This window comes from Hippopotamus amphibius, chromosome 2, assembly GCF_030028045.1.
Source record: "Hippopotamus amphibius kiboko isolate mHipAmp2 chromosome 2, mHipAmp2.hap2, whole genome shotgun sequence".
Classification (NCBI taxonomy): domain Eukaryota; kingdom Metazoa; phylum Chordata; class Mammalia; order Artiodactyla; family Hippopotamidae; genus Hippopotamus; species Hippopotamus amphibius.
The window spans coordinates 86,291,435-86,311,928 of NC_080187.1; the positions used below are offsets into that span (position 1 = coordinate 86,291,435).

Below are 20,494 nucleotides of genomic sequence, written 5' to 3' on the forward strand. Positions count from 1 at the left end.
GTCCAAGAAAAAGGTGCTCAACATCACTAATTATCAGGGAAATGCAAATCAAAACCACAATGAGATAAAACCTCATACCTGTTGGAACGCCTATTATCAAATGACAAAAAATAACAAATGTTGGAGAAAAGGGAATCCTTGTGCAATGTTGGTAGTAATGTAGATTGGTACAGACACTAAGGGAAACAGAATGGAGGCTCCTCAAAATACAGAATTACTATATGATCTAGTGATTCCACTTCTGGACATATACCTGAAAGAAATGGAAGGAAACTATCTCAAAAAGACATTTGCACTCCTATGTTCACTGAAGCATTATTTACAATAATCAATACACAGAAACAACCTAACTATCCATTAACAGATGAAGGGATTTGTGTATACACACACACACACGAATATTATTAAGCCACATAATAGAAGGAAATCTTGTGAAAACATAAATGGAACTTCAAGTCATTATGCTAAGTGAAATAAGTCAGACAGAGAAAGACAAATACTTGTATGATATCATTTACATGTGGAATCTAAGAAAAATAAACTTATGGAAATAGAGAACAGATAAGTTGCCAGAGATGGGTGGTAGGGGCTGGGAGTAATGGGTGAAGGTGGTTAAAAAGTACAAACTTCCAATTATAAGATAAATAAGTAATAAAGATGCAATGTGATGTGTAGCACAATAACTATAGTTAACAATACTCTATTGTATGTTTGAAAGCTGCTAAGAGAGTAGATCTTAAATGTTCTCATCAAAAGAAATAAATTGTAACTGTGAGGCGATAGATGTTAACTAAACTTATTGTGGTAATCATTTTGATATATATACATGTATGAAATCATTATGTTATACATAAACTAATACAGCGTTATATGTTAATTTCATCTCCATAAAAGTGGGGGGACATGAAATAAATAAATAAAATCAGACAAAATAGAGTTTAGTCAAAAATTGTCACTAAAGATAAAGATGACATTTTAAAATGTTAAGGGAATCCTATAAGAAGATATTCCAGTTATAAATGTATATGCAACTAACAGCATAGCCCGAAAACGTGTGAAGCATAAATGGACAAAACTGAAGAAAGAAATAGACGAACAATAAAGGGTAGAACAACTAGACAGAAGATGGGTAAGAAAATGCAAGACTTGAAGAACACTGCAAGTCAAACAGACCTCACTGACAATTAGGACACTCCACCCAACAAAAGTAGAATACACATTATATTCAAGAATTCAGTAGATGGATACAACATCAGACTACCCATAACAGAGGAGAGAATGAATAAAATGAGAAAGCATCAAGGATGAAGCAAAGAGGAAAAAAAATTGAAAATACTGAATCAAAAGATAATGGCACATGGTGGAAAGGACTAATACGTAATTGAAATTTCATAAGGACAGGAGAGAAAGAACATGCAGAAGCCATATTTGAAGACATATTTAGCAAGAATCTTCCAAGAATGAAGAAAACCATATAAAGAAAAAAAAATCTATAAACTTGAAAGCACAAGAAAACCAGAAACACCACCACATTTAAACAAATGATATAAAAACTGATGAAAACCAAAAATAGAGAAAACATAAAAAGTAATCAAAGAATGGACACGTTACTTTCAAAGGAGAAAGAGAGAGATGACTTCTCAACTCAAAATATGGAGGCCAGAAGAAAAACAATGCACATCATCTTTTAAACAAAGAGAGAATAAAAGATTTTGCAATTCCAACAACCTGAAAATACCATTCAGAAATTAAGGCAAAAAAGGCATTCTCTAATAAATACAAAATGAAAAGAATTCACTGTCAGCAGACCTTCGCCAAAAGAAATACTAAAAAAAAACTGCTTAATGTAGAAGGAAAAGATTCTAGAGGGAAACAAAGAACTGCAGATAAGAATGAAGAGCTTCAAAGAGAAAAATCCTCAGTGAATACTGTTTTTTAATAATAATAATGTCCTACAGAATAAAAATTTATGTAGGATTAAAATGTAAGATAACAATAGCAAAAACAGGTGAGGAGATAAAGGTGTTAGAATGTATTAAGTTCCTTGCATTGTATGAAAAATTAAATACACTCTAAAGTAAGTTAAGTTAAAATACACTCTAAAAAGTCAAAGGCTGGGAAGTTCCATTTACAATAATAGATGAGTAGGTTTCTATCAGATTAAGTCTACTGCATATAACTATTTCAACTCTGAGCAAAATATAAAAACAACTACCTGAAGATAATAGGGAATGATCAAACACAGGAAGAATCTGGACAAGAACTGATACTGGGAAAACAGAATAGCCTGAGTAAGTTTCCCATTTTTGTGACTTTTTATCTGAGAGAGGCTTATAACAAAGATGATGTGGGGAGGCTAAAATTCCAATAGTAACTTGCAGTTTTACTGGCTTGAAGAACTATAGGACAAATTACAGATCCACCACAGCAGCTAGAAAGAAGGGAAATTCTAGAAGGGTGATGGCCAAAATTATGACTGACACCTAAAGTATTCACACAGTGGGCAGACCTCTAAGCAATTCAGATAAGTTAAAAGAACTTAAAAGCAATTTAGCTGTTCCCACCTAAAGGAAATCAGGGCTTGGAGTTTAACTTATTCAAATTCCAAGAGAGAGAGAGAAAGAGAGAGAGGAGGGGGAGAAAAAGGGAAAAAGAGAAAGTTAGTTCAGAACTTATGAGTTATACGACAGAAACTAGAGTCTCTATAAAATACCTGTTACTATACACAATAAATAATCCAAAATTGTTAGACACAGACAAAACAATATATGACCCATATTCAAAGCAAAGGAAAACCACTAAATAATTAAATCCAAGAAGACCCAAGAGACAGAATTAAAATGTAATGATTTTAAAGAAACTACTTTAACTATTACAATAGGGACCTAAAGAAAACTATCCCTGTAAGATATAAACAAATAGAAAAACTTCACAGATACATACATTCTACAATAATGAATCAAATGAAAATTGTAGAACTGAAGTGTACAATATTTGAAGAATAATTCACAGAAAAGACTTATAGGAAAATTGGAGATAACAGAAATGTCAGTTAAATTGAATAAAAATTAATATAAATTATCTAAAGAACATAGATTAAAAGATTGAAAAAAATGACTCAGTCTTTGGGGCAACACTGAAAAGTCTAACATAAGTGAAATGGGAATCTCAAAAGGAGAAGACAGAGAAGTCAGAAAATGTTTGAGGAAGTAATGTCAAAAACTTCCCCAATTCAGTAAAAAGTATATTATTTACAAAAATCAAGAAGCTCATCAAAACTGCAAGAAGAATGACTACAATGAAAATCATAGTTGGGAACATCGTAGTTAAAATGCTTAAAACCAAAGGTTAAATATTGAGGAAAAAAGCCAGACAAAACTGACACATCACCTTTATATGAACAATGAAACAAATTCCAAGTGACATTGTTAGAAACAGTAGTCCAGAAGACAGAAAGTGACATTTTTAAATTGCTTTTAAAAAATATATAAGCAGTCAATTACCCCAGAAAAAGGAAGGAAATAGGAACAGAGGAATAAAAAATAGGAAAAATGGAAAACAAATGGTAAGATGGTATACCTAAACCCAACCATATTAATAATTGTATTAAATTTAAATGCATTAACACTGCAATGAAAAAGAAGAAATTGTCAGAATGAATAAAAACAAGGACCTATGTACACTTTAAATATTAAGACACCAATAGATGGAAATTTAAAGAATAAGAAAAAGGTATACTACCATGGAAAAAGTAACCATTAAAGAGACTGATTGGCTATATTAACATCAAAAAATTGGATTTCAAGTCAACAGAATATTGTTATAGTTAAAAGTGACATTTTACAATAGCAAAGGGTTCAATTAATTAGAAAGACATGAAAATCATAAATACGTATGGCCCTAATAAAACAGCTTTAAAATACATGAAGTAAAAGCTGACAAAGTCAAAGGGAAAAACAGAAAAATCTACAATCATACTGGAAGATTTTAACACCTCTCTCAGCAACTCATAGATTTAAAAAATTATGGATAAAATCACTAAAGACAGAAGATCTGAACACTGTTGATCACAAGACATAATTAACACTGATATTTAAGGAACGCTCCAGCCAATAGCTGAAGATTACAAATTATTTTCAGGTATAAATAGTACATTAATCAAAACTCCATGCTGAGCCATATGATGAGTCTCAGTACCTTTCCAAATGCAGGAGTCTTATAGAGGACTCTCTCTCACCATAATGCAAGTATATTAGGAGTGAACAGAAATAAGATACACAAGGGAAAAATGCAAACATTTCAAAAGTAAACAACACACTTCCTAATAACTAAAAGAGCAAAAAAGAAAGCCACAAGGGATATCAGAAACATTTCTAATTGAATATTTATTTGTAAAATTGACCAGTTAATACTAAAAGTTCTATAAAAAAGCAGCAGAGCAAGAATATACAGAGCATTCCTGAAAAAGAACAAAGTAACTTACACTACCCTCATTTCAAGAATTACTATAAAGTGACATATAGTAGTGGGTATTTTTCTGGACTCTATTCTGTTCTATCAATTATTTTGTCAATCATTATGCCAATACCACACCATCTTGACTTTTTAGCTTGATAAATACGTTTCAAAATCAGGTAGTGTAAGTCCTCCAACTTTATTTTTTATTATACTTTATTTTGCTCATTTGATAAAAGAGCAAGGTCCCTTGCATTTCCCTATAAATTTATCTAAAAAATATAGCCTACTGGAATTTTGACTGGGATTACATAATAGATAGATCAATCTGGGAGAACTGACATTTTGACAATATTGCATCTTCTGATTCATGAATTTAGCATAGCTGTCCACTTACATATGTCTTTCAATTTCACTCTGGTATGTTCTGTACTTTTCAGTGTATAGGTATGGTGCATATTTTGTCAAATTTATCCTTAATTATTACACAGGCTTTGATGTTATTATAAATGGTCTTTTAAAATTTCAATTCTAATTATGTTTCTAATATTTAGATACATAATTGACTTGTAAATTGATGACATCTTGCAACACTGCTAAATTTACTTACTATTTCTAGGAGCTTCACCATAGATTCAGTAGGTTTTCTATACGGATGCTCAGGTTCTGTGAATAAAAAGAGTTTTACTTCCTTATTTCTAATTAGTATGATTTTATTTGTTTCTTGCCTTATTGTACTAGTTAGAATCTCCAGTGCAATGCTGAATATAACTGACTTGTTCCTTATATTAGAAGGAAAGCATTCAGCGTTTAATAAGAAAGAAATATGTCTTATACAAACTCTTCTAGTGAAGTTAAAAAGGGAGAACACTTTGCAACTCATATTAGGACACCAGCATCACCCTGATATCAAAATCTAAAAAGAAACATTCAAGAAAGGAAAATTACAGCCCAATATTGCTCATAAATATAGATGCAAAAATCCTAAGAAAGATATTAGCAAATTGAATCCAGCAATATGAAAATAATAAAACATTACAACAAAGAAGTTTATTTCAAAAATACAAAACTGAATTAATAATTGAAAACTGGGGGGGTGGGGTTGGGGTGGGATGAATTGGGCGATTCGGATTGCCATACATACATTACTAATAAGAAAACAAACATCAAATTGTACGCTTTAAATATATGCAGTTTATTGTATGTCAATTGTATCTCAATAAAAGTTCTTTAAGAAAAAAAAATTGAAAAACAATCAACGTAAGTAACCATCTTAACAGAATACACGAGAAAAGCCTTATCATCACCTTAAAAGATGTATTATATACAATCAATACCTATTCATGAAAAAGCTTTCATCAAACTGTGAACAGATGGGAACTTCCTAATATGATAAAGGATATTTACAAGAAAAAAAACCAACCCATAGCATATAGAGTGTTTAAAGGTGAAATACTGAAAGTTTCAAAAATAAGCAAAACTAATCAATGATGACAGAAGTCAAAACTGTGGTTACATTGTAGGGATAGCTACTAATTAGGAACATTATGGAGGTTTATTGAATCCTTATAATATTCTATATCTTGATCTGAGTGGTATTTATGTGGATGTGTTCAATTTGTGATATATCATTGAGTTATATACTTAAGGTTTGTACACTTTACTACTGTATGTTACACTTCACTACTGTATATTACACTTCAATATCGTTTGTAAAAAATTTCAACAGTTTTCATGAAACTATAAATTATTCTTAAAGTTATATTTAAGTGCTAAGTGCCAACATGGCAAAGACACTTTAAAGAACAGTAATAAAGCAGATTTATCAAATACAAAGACTTACTATGAAGCTATATTAATTAAGATGATGTAACATTGTCTAGGAACACAGAGAAAAGAGTTTAGAAAGAAAGTCCCAAATATACTGAACTAGGATATATGATAGAGGAAGCCCAGCACTACACAGGCAAAAGGAGCATTATCCAATGGGTTGAGTTGGAAAAACTGACTACTATTTGGGGAAAAATAAATAATTAAAAATGGATCTTTACCTTATACTTTACATGAAACAGAATTCCAAATGAATTACGAATATAAATGACATAAGCAAAGCTTTAAAATTTTTTGAAGAAAACAGAGGTACAAATGCTTCCATATTTGGGATAGGGAAGAATTTCTTAAATGAGCACTAACTATAAATGATTAATTTTTATAAGTTAAAATTAAGAATTTCTGTTCATTGTATGACATGTTAAAGAAAATTAAAAGACAAGGTACACACTGAGAGAAGATATTTGCCACACATTTAACTTACTAGAGATTAATATCAAGAACATTTGAAGAACTTTCACAAATCAATAAGAAAAAAATCCAATTTACAAGAATGGATAAAAGACATAAATAGACATTTTGCAGAGGAGGGCACTCACTTGGCTAGTAACCATCGGAAATAACAAGCAAATACGTTGCTGGTGTGAGTAAAATTGATGAAAACAACTCTGAAAAGCAAGTGACCAGTATTTTGTGAAAGTAACATTTTCATACCCTAATTTCCATCCTGAGATGTTTATTTCACAAAAATGCACGCACGTGTGTACTAAGAATCATGTACAAAAATGTCAATTGCAGCATTATTCATAACAGCAAAAAAATGGAAATAAACCTAATACTCATTTACAAATGAATGAAACAAGTAGTTATCATATAATCACATATGAGAGAATATTTTGTATCAGTAAAAACAAATGAAGTTATACCAAACATCATAACACAGTGATGAGTTAAAACTGCCAAATCCCTGAAAACAACACAATTTGATATATTTTTATAAATGGCAAACTAAACAATACTCTACTTCCTCATAAATCTGTATGTGATCAAAGTTTCTAAAAAGTAATCAAAATGATAAACAGTTTAGTGGTTACCTCTGGTGAAAGAGAATCAGGATACCAATAAAGGGTGAAGGATATAAGTAGATATAAATTATTAGTAATTTCCTACCCTTGGATTAGTTGGTGGGACCAATGGTGTTTATTATAATAAAAAAGTAACAATTAAAATAAATATGCATGTAACACAATACTGTGTCATGATACAAATTTTATGACTAATCCAATTCTGTGCAACTGATGTCCAAAAAATGCAATAGAATACAACACAAATTTAAAAACTGTTGTTCTTAACTTTGAGTTGTTAGCAAGACAAAATATGCTGGTTTGAAAAATTACTGTTAAAGGATCATTAATAAACATTTAAGGTCCTAATTATGTACTTGTGTTAATTTCATTTCTTTGAATTCGAAAATTTAAAAATGCTAAGTGTCTTAAAAACAAATAAATTTATAGGAGTAAGATTTTTTTATAATACATATTTAGAGCTGAAAGTTACCTTGAAAATTAACTAAAAGAGGTACCACTCGATATTTCCTATATGACAAGCTCTGCATTCGACATGCATTATCTCATTAATCCTCACAAAACTCTATGACAAAGATACCATTAATATCGACATTTTATTTGTGAAGAAACTGGCTAAAAGGGTTAAGAAATTTGTTCAAGTTCACAAAGCTCACAGGCAGAGCTATAATTTGATTCCAGGTTTATTTGAATCCTGAACTTGTGTATTTATCTACACATTTGTACTATCCCACTTAATAGGATAGGAAATAGAAAAGTCAACTGATCTGTCCAAAATCATATATCAAAGTAGTGACAGAACTGGGACTAAATTGTATTAACTACCACATACTAGGAATTATGGCAAGTACTTTCAAGAGACTTTCTATTCAATACTCTTCATTCCATTACCCCATTCAAGTAAAAGTCTCAAAATGGGCATGACCTATTAACTTCCTCTTCATTATCATGTATCAGACAAATGTTTCATTCCAGTAACTATACCAGATACACCCTGTATTTCTACGTGCATTTCTATATGAATTCATATTGTATATAATATTCACATCTACAGAGTACAGAAAACAGCAAAATACAAATCTGCTACAACATATTCAAATATATGCAAATTTATTAAATTTTTGTGTTTTAGTCAATTGTAGTAGCCAATTAAATATGATATTGTACTGGGTAACATTTTTAGAAAATGTCTCACCTGTTCTGAGTGGTCTGAATCACGAGGTAAAGGATAGAGTGCTCCTTGTGATTCCTGCAGCTTTTCTTTTAATTTACTGTTTTCTTGCTCTTTTTGAAATAGCTGATTCTGAAGATTAACAACACTTTGTCGGAGCATAGCTTCACTTGATTTTGTGGTTTCAAAGCAAATATGCAACTCATTGTAAAGCTGTTTCAAAAAATATATCCAACTTTATTAATAATCAATGAAATAGTTATGTCTGTATATATACACAAACATATACATATATATGGTCTATATATGACATACTCCTTGCCCTCAAGTTATATTAATAGTCCAGAAGGAAAAACAATGTATAAACATATGAGAAACTAAATGATATAATCACATACCAATGTGAAACTCCAACTGATGTTAAAAAGACAGTATGTTTTATTGGCCAGTTGTAATATAGGGATGCAAACATTTTAAGCTAGGTATGTTAATCTTCATGATAAAGAATGGACTTGAACTGAGCCATGATGGTATTATAGAAACTGAATGAAAACAAAAAGTCATTCTAAAGATACAAGAAATGGAAAAAAAGTTATGTACAGTGGTAGGAAGAAACAAAGGGAGTGTAAAATAAATCAGCCTAATTGGCTTCAATATATACATTTGAAAGAAAAAAACTTTCACTGAGAGTTCATTAAGGTTGACTGATACATTCCCATTTAGTAAAAAGTAGCATCTACTGCTGAAGTAGGGTAGGAGCAGCAGAAGAAATAATAAGAGACAAAGCCAGGCAATAAGACTGTAGATGGAATGTAAAGACTCCTGAATGCCAGGTTAAGGAAGATGGATTTGTTCCTGTAGAGAACAGGAAATCACTGAAGACCTTGATCAGAGTGATAAAAACAGAATCAGTGTTCCACAGTGATGACAGATAATTTTAATTTTTTTTAACTCAAGACAACATGAATTAAATAAATTGAAAACTAGGGTTTATTAAGACTGCGAGAGCATAAGGTATATAACAGGTGGCATACAGTCAGGTATGATAAACAATGGTATTCCTTTAATACACAGGAATTTACTTGGTGATGAAAACCCTAACTTATGATTGTGATTTAATGAGGCATAATTCAATTTGTGGTAACTGATTCTGATTAAAAAACTATATATAATATTTGCTGATGACACTGGGAATGTGACCTAAGAATTAATATTTGCTTAAAAAATAATAAAGTTAATGGTGAGATAGTGAGGTCTTATAACAAAAGCAAAATCCCCAAGGACAGACTCTCAAAATTATGTTAATACAGAAGGTTTTTAGGTTTGCTCATCCAATTGAAGATGGGGAGAATCTTCGATTAGTTGGCCTTGCCTCATGGGAAGAAACTTAACTACAGAAAAGTTGGCTCAGTATTTTTTTATTTGTATGCTATAGTTTATTTTTTTTAAGTTTAAAATAAATAAGGCTTGTAAAACCTTTTTAATGCTTTTTCTTCAGTATACACTTTGTCATAAAAACAAGACCCTTCAAATCACTCCTCTGATACACAATTAGTTCAATATACTTTTTATTTTCTGTAAGGGATTATACCTCTATACTATTGTAAATACTTTAAATAATGCATTTCACTTTATAGCCAGTCTAAAAATTTTTTTATAAAGAAACGGTTGTCTTTCTAATTTATACAGAATTGAAGGATATTAATCTGTACTTTCCCTTCCAATTACCTTTATACTAGAGAATATGTCCAATGTCCTTTCCACAGCTGATACCATCGGATATTCTAGAAGGGAAGAAAGTGTAGGAACCTGACAGCTTCAAGGAACAATGAAGGGATGACAGTTAGCCTTTCAGTGACCTACCTGTGCCACGCTGCTGCTTTCATGATTGAGTTCAGGGTAGAAAAGGAAAAATCAAAATCTAAAGACAAGTGCTAAGTTGACTAGAAAGAACTGAAGCTGTACCCGATAGCAAAAAGAGTCACTTATTCAGTTAAAAGATTATTTAACCCCATTTCCTCTTATTTATATGCTTTATTAATACTAACCAGCTTTTACCCAAATCTTTGGAGGAAAATAATAGAAGATAATATTATTAAAGAATGCCCAGTTTTCAAATTATACCTCAATAAAAATCTTTTTTAAAAGAATTTACAGATTTCAAATATTTAAGAATCTCATGAACATTAAAAACTATTGCAACACAGGTTCCCTCTCACTGCCCAAGGTGCAGGCATAATGATAGTGTTATCAGAAACAAAGACCAATTTACTAGCCATTAGTATCAAGGATGTGGTATACTTTTCTCTTGGGTGTCATGTCTTGGGATCTTCCTTCACAGGGGTAAGGCTCCTGGGCCTAATGCTTCAAGGAAGAAGGCTCTATCTTAATATCTCTTTTCTTGTCTCTTCTCTTCTTTCCTTTCTTTCTTGCTTCCATAAAAATGAAGACTAAACAGCTCTCTTCTTGTGTTCTCTATTTGGCTCTCTCTGCCATTAGATTTATGCAGTAGTACTTCCTGTTCAGAAGTTGCCCTCGTTTGATCTCATATGACAGGGTGGGCAACTCTAGACACTGAAGAAAGCTCTATCTTTCTCTGAAAATATCCATCCTTCCAAGCAGATGATGAAAAAGAACTTTAAAAAGCCTGAAACAGATGATCTAGATCAGCCTTACTCTAGGAATTGGGACAAACTCTCTATTATTCCTTAGTTCTTACTTAAAATATACATTTCCTACTTGCCCATTTTCTTGATGGCTAATTGGACTTCACTTATTTAACAGCAATAAGACGACTCAGCTGTGAACTTAAAGCAAAGACAGTCCTCTAGTCATTTTTAATTCTAGGCCCCAGTCCACCAGTAAACTTGTCTAGAAAAGCCTTCAAGGAGATTGTCAGTCTACTTTTATTTTTAAAGTGGTTTTTTTTTTGGTGGCAAAGCCTCAGGATGATAGAATGTTTGTTTCTCTAGGACATCCTGCAAGAAGGCAAAGGTTTAGGATATTCTGGTCTCCTGGTTAGACACCATCTTATTCTCATCCCATTAATAACAGCAGAGTGAATCAAAAAATAGCTCTCAAGTGAGTAAATAAGGTAACCTAACAAATTCATTCATTTGCAAAGGTTTAGGCATCCTGATTAGGCATCCTTTTTCTTTGTCAGCAATCAAAATTACTTTCAGAAGTTTTCAGAGAGGCACTTGTCTTTATAATTTCTTTCCTCTAACAGTCCAAAAAGCTGGAATAGATCAGAATCTTTTGCAAGATTCTGGCCTACAAAGATTTAATCATACATTCCTCTATATACTTCAGAAGTATCAATCATTATAATTCATAAGCAATTTATTATGCTTACTATTCCTCATTTATTTTTTGTTGAAGAAATTAAGTGAAAAAACACTAAAAGGATCTGTAGGGGACAGAAAGCAAGTTGTCTCCAGAAACAGCACCCCAAACTCCAAGTACTTTAATTTTCAGGGTCTTAGACTTAAGTATTCTTCTTCTCATATTTTTATTAGTGTTAAGGAACAAGATGATATATTATTTACCTTAAAAATTTTGGAAACGTATAAGCTCTGTGGCCCAATGACTAATTTGTTTAAAGAATAAAATTTTCCATATTAGTAAGTATACTATTTGCTACTCTGATTGAGATAATAAATTTTACAAGTTAAAACTATGTTTATGGCATAAAAATGAGAAAAAAAAATCTGAGTTAACGTTCAGTTTAAACTAAAAGTATGTATAACCAACTCCTTATTTTCCTGGGTCAATATTAGCTCATCTCATATAATTATCATTAAATAGAAGAAAAAGTGATAAAATACATATTTAGTACCACAAACATGTTGGATGGTCTAGATACAATTCCTATCTATATTTAAATCATACACATTTATATAAATGACATGCAAAGGTAGAAAAACTATTAGAACTTATATAAATGGTTACAGCAGGCTCAGAGGAAGAAAACACACTAGTTTATTTTTATTTCTCTTGATAGGTGTTTCTCTTCTAGAGGAGCCCTGCATATTATTTGTTAGGTAATTTTGTGTATGAGACTAATGATTTGTTATGGACACCTTGAGGAAAATATGACTCACCTCTTTCCTGTGCTCAAAAATTTTTTCTTTTCTCTCTTTACCTTTGTCTCCCTTCCTCATTCCCCTTATCCTACCACTGAAGGCAACTGTTTTTATCCTTTCAGATAACAAAACAAATACTATGATATAAATTAACTTAAATGGGAAAACGGAAGAGAAATGAGAGGGGGAAAAAAGGTAGAAAGGAGAATTGAGAGAAGAGAACAGAGGAAACTATGACATACTCCATTAGAAATAGTAAATTAATAAGACTCTTAAAGAAGTAGACTTAGTAAGAAATGGAGATAAACTATTAATGTAATTTTTTTTAATCCAACTCACCTGAGTCTTACAGCTAGGCCCCAATTATTGTTTGGGGGTAACAAAATTAATGTGAAAATATATTTACAAATCTTAATTTGCAAGTAAATAATTTCATTTCATTGTTGCATGGACTACTTGATTACTCAAATTTATTGAAAATAATCTAGAAAACTACATGTAGAAGAGGAATAAAGACAAGTATTAAGTAAAATGTTCTAGGATTAAAATGAATAATTTGATGTAAATGAATACTGGAAGTCTGAACAGCAGCATACTGTTTATTTATGATAAATAACATACTGTGATCATTCCCAAATTTAAAAATACTTAATTCCAAAGCTGATATATATTCGGGGTGAGGGGGAACAGGACTAGTAAAAAAATCTGCAGGTCAAAAAAAATTTGTAGGTCAATAAGTTTAAAGTTGCAATGCTATAGCAAAATAGAAGAAACCAAATTTGTACAATCAGGAGAAACAGTGGCTGAAGAAAAATAATGGGGGCTCTTTTCACAGAGGATGATAACATGCTGGGCTCCCCTTTAACCAAAAAGAATGCAATGGAATTTTCTGAATAACATTTAACTCAGATATCAAAACAAATTCCCCAACATTAAAAGTTATTGAGCACTGAAAGAATTTTGAGTAGAATGAATAATGCAAGTTTATAGAACCTATTACAAAACATTTTAAGGATAAGACCACATTATTCTATGTGTACTGAACTATACTGTGGGCTTTATAATAGAGTTTAACATTGTGGGTTCTGGACTCAAGATTACCTAGATTCAAATTCTACCACCTGGTAGATGCTTGACTTCAGACAGTACTCTAAGATTCAGTTACTTAATCTATAAAAGAATAAGGGATACTAATAATAATATACCACACAGGGCTGGTGTGGGGTTTAAATAGCGAGGCAAAGGCCCTTTTCCCAGTGGCTGATACACAATAAGCGCAATAAATGTTAACCACTGTTGGTTGCTGGTGGTGACTTACATTTGTACCTCAACTTAAATAATATATATCTAAAATAGTGTGTGTACATGTAAACACAGATTTTCCCTGGTTTATGATAAGTACAATTTTATGTTCTTTATCTTTATTTATGATTATGCTCCAACTGGAAGGCCTTCCAACTTGTATTCTTAGTTTTTCCACATTTTTATATCACTCCAGAACCCTTTAATCACTCAAAGAGTTAAAAATTAAATGGACTAGAATAATATTTAGATTAAGATAGAAATATATGTCTGTAAAATTTAAAAATATTTTTAAAATTCAAATAAACATCTAAGATTTTTAAATTGCATTATCCAAAGTGGGATAGTGTTGTACGTAACTCCTCAAGGTTCAATAATTTAACATTTACTGATCATTTCTCATGTGGTAGGCAGCTCTCCTTCAAACTCCATGATCCTCTGTGCTTTCTTATTATTTAATAACTTAAACAGGCTATCTTTATGTATGAACTAATTAAGAGTGAATTATATAACATCAATATGACATCATTAACTTTTTCATAAAAGGAACTGTTTCCTGTGTGTGTGTATGTGTACATATTCAATACTCTCTAATGAATACTAATAGTCTAAGCTGACAACAAAGAGATGTTTATTGCAGCTTTATTTATAATAGTGAAATATTTAAACAGTGTACATGATCAACACTGGAAAAATGGTTAAATAAGTTATATTACTATTTCCAAAGTAGTTATATGTCATGATACTGTTTTAATATAATGTGAAGTAAAAGATATTAGGGTATTCATAGACATGTTAAAATGCATTTAAAAACCTGAAAGGAAATATTCAAAATGTTAATGGTATTTGCCTCTGGGTTATAGAATTATACAGTGAAGTTTTTTCCTGTGTATTTATGGATAACTATTTACCCATAGACTACCAAAGAAATATTAACTATAATGTCTACTAACTGTAGGCAAAATTTATGTAGTATAAACAAGTAATCAAGAAATTTTGAATTAAGTCTAGTTGAACATATTAATGAAAACCTTATGAACAACTTCAAGGATCTAAAATAACATCAAAATTATAATACTTCAATGAGAATTACAATTTCAGAATGAGTATCAAGTTAAAAATCAGTGAAGTTCTCCCCTCCAACCCCTCACCCCTTGAGAGGTATCTTTTGAAGAACAAATAGAAAGAATGGGGAGTTCAAAGTGGGGAGCAGGGGGGAAGGAAAGAAAAAAATAGAGCAAACACAAGGAAAACTAATCCAGCTATTTAAAGCGGCAGATCTCTTTGCTTTTTTCTTTCTGCCTCCACCCTATTCATAAGCACAACATATTGCCATCACATGTCTCATTATTATCGATAATGATTCTTGGAGAGGAGAGTCATAATCTTGGGGGAAGGTTTCCATGGTTTCAAAAAGTATCCCAGATCAAAGTTCAAGTTATGACACATTCTCCAAATAAGAGTGTATAAGCTCTACCTTCTCCAAATTTAGTAAAAGCACTGACTGACTGGGGAATTTATGGCTTCAGCTATAGTTCACATAGAAGCATTATGAGAAATTTCTCTCACTGATGTCTTCTTATCTTCTCAGAATAAAAACATTACTGATATCACTTCATCAAGGAGTCTTGTTTTCAATCCCTAAACTGTAGCCTGCCCCAGCTATGTTCCCATACTTCCTATTACTATCAGAACATGTATCATCCTTGCACCTCCTACTTAATGTCTGTTATCAAACAGATGTTAAGCTGTGAGAGATGAAGAACAAGGGCGGTGGAAAGGTCGCTTATGCAGATAACTGGGGGGAGAGATTTCAGGCAGTGGAGCCAAGTGCAAAGACCTTGAGGGTGAAGAATATCTGCTATGTTCAAGCGAAGAAACAAAGTTAAATTTGGCCAAAGTGGAGAGATTAAGAAGAGAAGGCAAAGATGAGATCAGGGAGGTAATGCAGAGCCAGATCATGTAGAGTCTCACAGGTTGTATAAGAACTTAGGCTTTTACTTTCAATCAGACAGGAAACCAGTGGAGTGACTTGATTTGATTTACTAAGTTTTAGCAAGAACATTCTGGCATCTGTGCTGAGAATGAACTCAAAGTAGGTGAGTTCAGGAGCAAATAAAGTGGGAAACTACTGCAGTCATTCAGGTAATACAAGTTAGTGGTCAAAGCAGGGGTGGAAGGAAGCAGTAGGATTCCAGACACCCTCTGAAGGCAGAGCAGACAAACAGCTTAGTTTTGAACACGTGAAGTCTGAGACGCCCATTAGGCATCGTGTTAAAAGATGCCAAGTAGGCAATCAGATATACTCTTTCCTAGAGCTCAGGGAACAGATCCAGGATAGATAATCAAAGTTGGGAGCCAACAACATCTAGGCAGTATGATTTTGAAAGCCTAAGTAAGTGGATAAAATCATCTAGGGTCTGAATTTAAACAGAGGGGAAAAAAAGAGGCCCTAAGATTTCGGTTTGGAATATTTTAACATTTAGAGGACAGAGTGACTAGGGAAGACTAGACAGAAACAGAAAAGGAACAGCTAAAAACTAAAGGAAGAAAACCACACAACTGTGATATGCTGTAAACCAGGAGGAAAAAAAAAGTGTTTCAAAGGATAGTCATCAACTGTGACAATGTTGCTCATAAGCGAGAGAGAATGAAGACTGCTAGAAGATCACTGAATTTAGCAATGTGGGAGTCACAAATGATTCTGAGAAGAGGAGTTTTAGTGATGTGAAAGGGGCAAAAACTTGACTGGAATAGGTTCAAAAGAGAAGGGAAGAAGAGAACTTTGAGACAAGATAACTCTTTCAAGGAATATTGCTGGAAAAGGAAAGAAAGGAAGGGAAGAAAAAGAATATAGTTAGGTCAAGACAAGTTTTTGTTATTGCTTAATTGTTTTGTTCTTCCATGCAGATCAGAGACATAACAGCATGTTTTTATGTGGTTAGGAATGATCCAGGAGAGAAAAACTGACGCTGTGGAAGAGATGGGGAACACCTCCTTCTGAAGTTTATAGTAACAAAAAGTTGAGGAGGGAGACTTTAGTAATCATCAAATTATACTCCGGTAAATTCACACTGTACTTTACATGTTCCTGTTGGAGCATGGGGAGGAGGAGGAGAGCAAGAGCTACACATACTGTCATGGAAATATCATACTATTTGAAAACAAGTTAGAGAACAGTAAGTACAGGATAAACTAATTAATAGTAAAAATGTAAGATGCCCAGATTGGTGATATATGTCTGTACACAGACGCACGGTATATAATGCAGGGAAAATGTCTGTAATGACTACTCAGATGATTAGCCCTGGGGAGGGGGATGAAATGAACTGGGATGAGTGGAAGAGAACTCAAATCTGTTTTATTAGCATTATCAGTACTTCTATATTATTTCAATTTTCTAATAATAATATATTCATGCCATTTTTATATAATTTAAAAAGATGAATAATTTAAAAGTATTCTGTACCTTAGAAGAACTCTAGGATACACTCAAATATTAAGAGCGGTAAAGTATGGGGCAAAGGCTTCAGGCAGGAGGGCAGAGAACTTTATATTTTTTTATACACATGTATTTTTTGAAAATTTATTCACAAGCGTGTATTACTTTGTATTACTTTGGTAATAATCACTTTAAATAAAAATGTTTAAGTATTCAGTTATTTGAAATGATATAGAATCTATAAAAGTTCTCAGGTAGGTTATTAAAAAAATGGTTGCTCTCTGCAGAGGCTGCTAAGGAGAATGAACCAAAAAGTAGAGTTAAGGCTGAAACAATTTATCTTAAATTTTAAGTTAAGCAAGGCTGAAAAAGGAATCTTCAAACAAAAGATTGAAAAAGTAAATAGCAAAGGAAACACTGCCTTTTTCTTCCACCTTACCAGTTCTCTCTTGCTCACTGAGGAGAAAGGGCAAAAGTATTTGCACATGAGAGAAAAGAGTTACTAACAACAAGCAACCCGAAAGACATATTTTAACATAAATTGCCAAGGAGCTGCTCTATTCAAAGTGGAGAGCCTGGGCGCTGCCCTAATGCTTGCTATCATCCACGTCCTGAGGGAAACTCGAAGGGAACACAGAATTCAGTCCAAAAACTGCTGTTCCAAAGCATCATTTGAAAGTATGTGTTTAATGTTTCCGTAGTAGTTATTTATTTCATATTAATTACACACATTGAATTTTCACAGTACTTCTGTAGGAGAAGAGTAAGTTTAAACAGAAAAAAATCCTCAAATAACATAGACTGCACTATTTGACCTCTCTAAGCCTTGGCTGCCTCAACTATTAAGAGGAAATAACATCAATCTCATAGGGTTGATCTATGTAGAAAATAAATTATTTCTATAAATATGTACACTACACAAAACATAAAGAATTCAATAAAAGTGTTTTTCAATTACTAGCCATAATTATTGCTGCTGAGTCAGTCAGCATACCTAAATAGCTGGGTAAGCCTTCTTGAGGGGCTCCTTAAACAACTGTAAAGTAAAATGACTACTTAAAAGAAACACACAAAATAAAGAGAGAAAAATCCTTGGAAAATATTGATCCTGAAAACCTCATCAGCATACCCACTTGTGTTTGTGTAGATTTGCCAATAAAATAATGCACAAATTCTATAATGAAAGACTGCTTTAGGTCATAAATTAGAATCATACTTGATGAATAACTTCTCATTAGAGAAGGCTGAATAATCCCATTCCCCAAATCCTTCCTGGTTTGGGGGTTACGGAGCTACTATGTTTCACAGTCGATATCAAAACTGCAATTTATAAAAACAATATTCTATAGAATAAATATGCATATGTATTTTAAATGTTTCAGCTTTAACAGTCAAAGAAAATTCACATAAATTTAAATATTACCAAATGGAATCATTTCCTTTCTAATTTTGGAGATGCAATATAAAAGGGAGTAATAAAGAAATATTGAAATGTGCAAAAATTTGAATTCTATATATTTTTATAAGTTCATGCATATAAATTTACATTTTTATGACAGAATAAAAGCATACTTTTTGATACGATATACTTTCAGCTGTGTGAACATCTTCCTGGTTCCTCAGTACTTTCTGTGTGTCCATATTCAGAACCTGAAGCTGCTGGATCAGTTCTGCTTGCTGTGCTGTATGTGCATTGTTCTGTTTGTAAAGATTCTGCAGCTCTTGCAACTCCTTCCTGTGCAAAGCAAGCAATAAACAGAGAGAAGCATGAATAAAGATCACCTCAGTTAAATAACTGTGTTCATCTAAAGTTATAGATCGGTCTCCAATTTTTTCATCTATTATTCTTTATTGCAGGCAAACATATTAATAAGAGAAATAACATATAAAGTATTTAATATTTATCACATACACCTAGAAATTATTGATAGAACTACTATGACTTTCAAAGCCAAACACTTACCAATTTTCTTTTATAGCTTGATAGTAATAAAAACCCTGGATATACAGTCATAGTACCACCTTCTTATTGAAATTAAGTTACACTTCAGTTCCAAGAATTGATAAGCACCGATGCCAATGATCAGACAGTTCTGAATACAGGGTAACTCAACCTTTCATTTTATATTATATAGAACCTTAAATGTATTAAAAAGAATCCCAAAAGGTAACTTAAGCTTTCAAACAAAAGTTCCTAAAAGCACCACTAGCTTGCAACCTCAGGGGTCTGCGCTGGGATTCCTGTGACTCCTCTAATCCAGTTTGAAGGAAATGATGAGGCAAAAACGTCAGAAGGAAGGAGAGCAATATAAGGTGAAAGCAGTCCTTCCAACCCACCCAGGGTGACCTTGGAAAGTAGAAGGACAAGTGAACTGGAATGATAGTATTCATGGCACTAAGGGTCCAGGAAAACCATACCTCTGGGATAGGTTTCCAGATTCCTGTGGTGGTGAATCCTGTGTGATAAAGATCACATAAAACTGGAAAATATTTTATAAAATAACTTTGAAGAGAAAAATATTTATAGAGATATTTCACAGAAATATACATTGTAGTATGTATTTTTGAGACTATTTTTAATGGAAACTTTACTTATAACCTCAAACTGGTGATTCATGCACATAAGATAAATCTTAGAAGAAATATAAAAGATATGCAGACAGTTGTTGAGGATGGATGAATATTAATATGGGAGAAATGAGCTCTGCTTTTTTATTTATTTTATTTTATTTTTAATCTCTTTATTTATTTTTGCTGTGCTGTGCAGCTTGCGGGATCCCAGTTCCCCGACCAGGGATTAAACCTGGGCCATGGCAGTGAAAGTGCTGAGTCCTAACCACTGGACCACCAGGGAATTCCGAAGCTCTGCTTTTTTAGAGGTTTAGAACATTAACGTTCTCCAGATACGACAGCAACCCCTAAACCCACACAGATATATGTACATACACCATCTGTCTTAGTCCTTTTTATACAACAAAATAGCACAGACTGGATAGTTTACAAAAACCAGAAAGTTATTTCTCACAGTTGGGGAGGCTGGAAGTTAGAGATCAGACTGCCAGCATAGTCAAGTGAGGACCCTCTTCCAGGTCATAGACTTTTTACTTCCTCACGTGGTGCTGGT

General features: G+C 32.5%; 1 protein-coding gene across 3 annotated transcripts in view; it reads right to left on the minus strand.

The window, feature by feature from the left end:
* CNTLN (centlein) overlaps positions 1-20,494 on the minus strand; it is a 324,043-nt gene that overhangs the window by 181,676 nt on the left and 121,873 nt on the right. For all 3 annotated transcript variants that reach the window (XM_057720972.1, XM_057720971.1, XM_057720970.1), the window contains 2 exons: positions 18,943-19,105; positions 8,566-8,754 (listed from right to left, as the gene is read on the minus strand). In XM_057720972.1, coding sequence (XP_057576955.1) covers positions 8,566-8,754; positions 18,943-19,105 — 352 coding nt within the window. The remainder of the gene's footprint in view (positions 1-8,565; positions 8,755-18,942; positions 19,106-20,494) is intronic.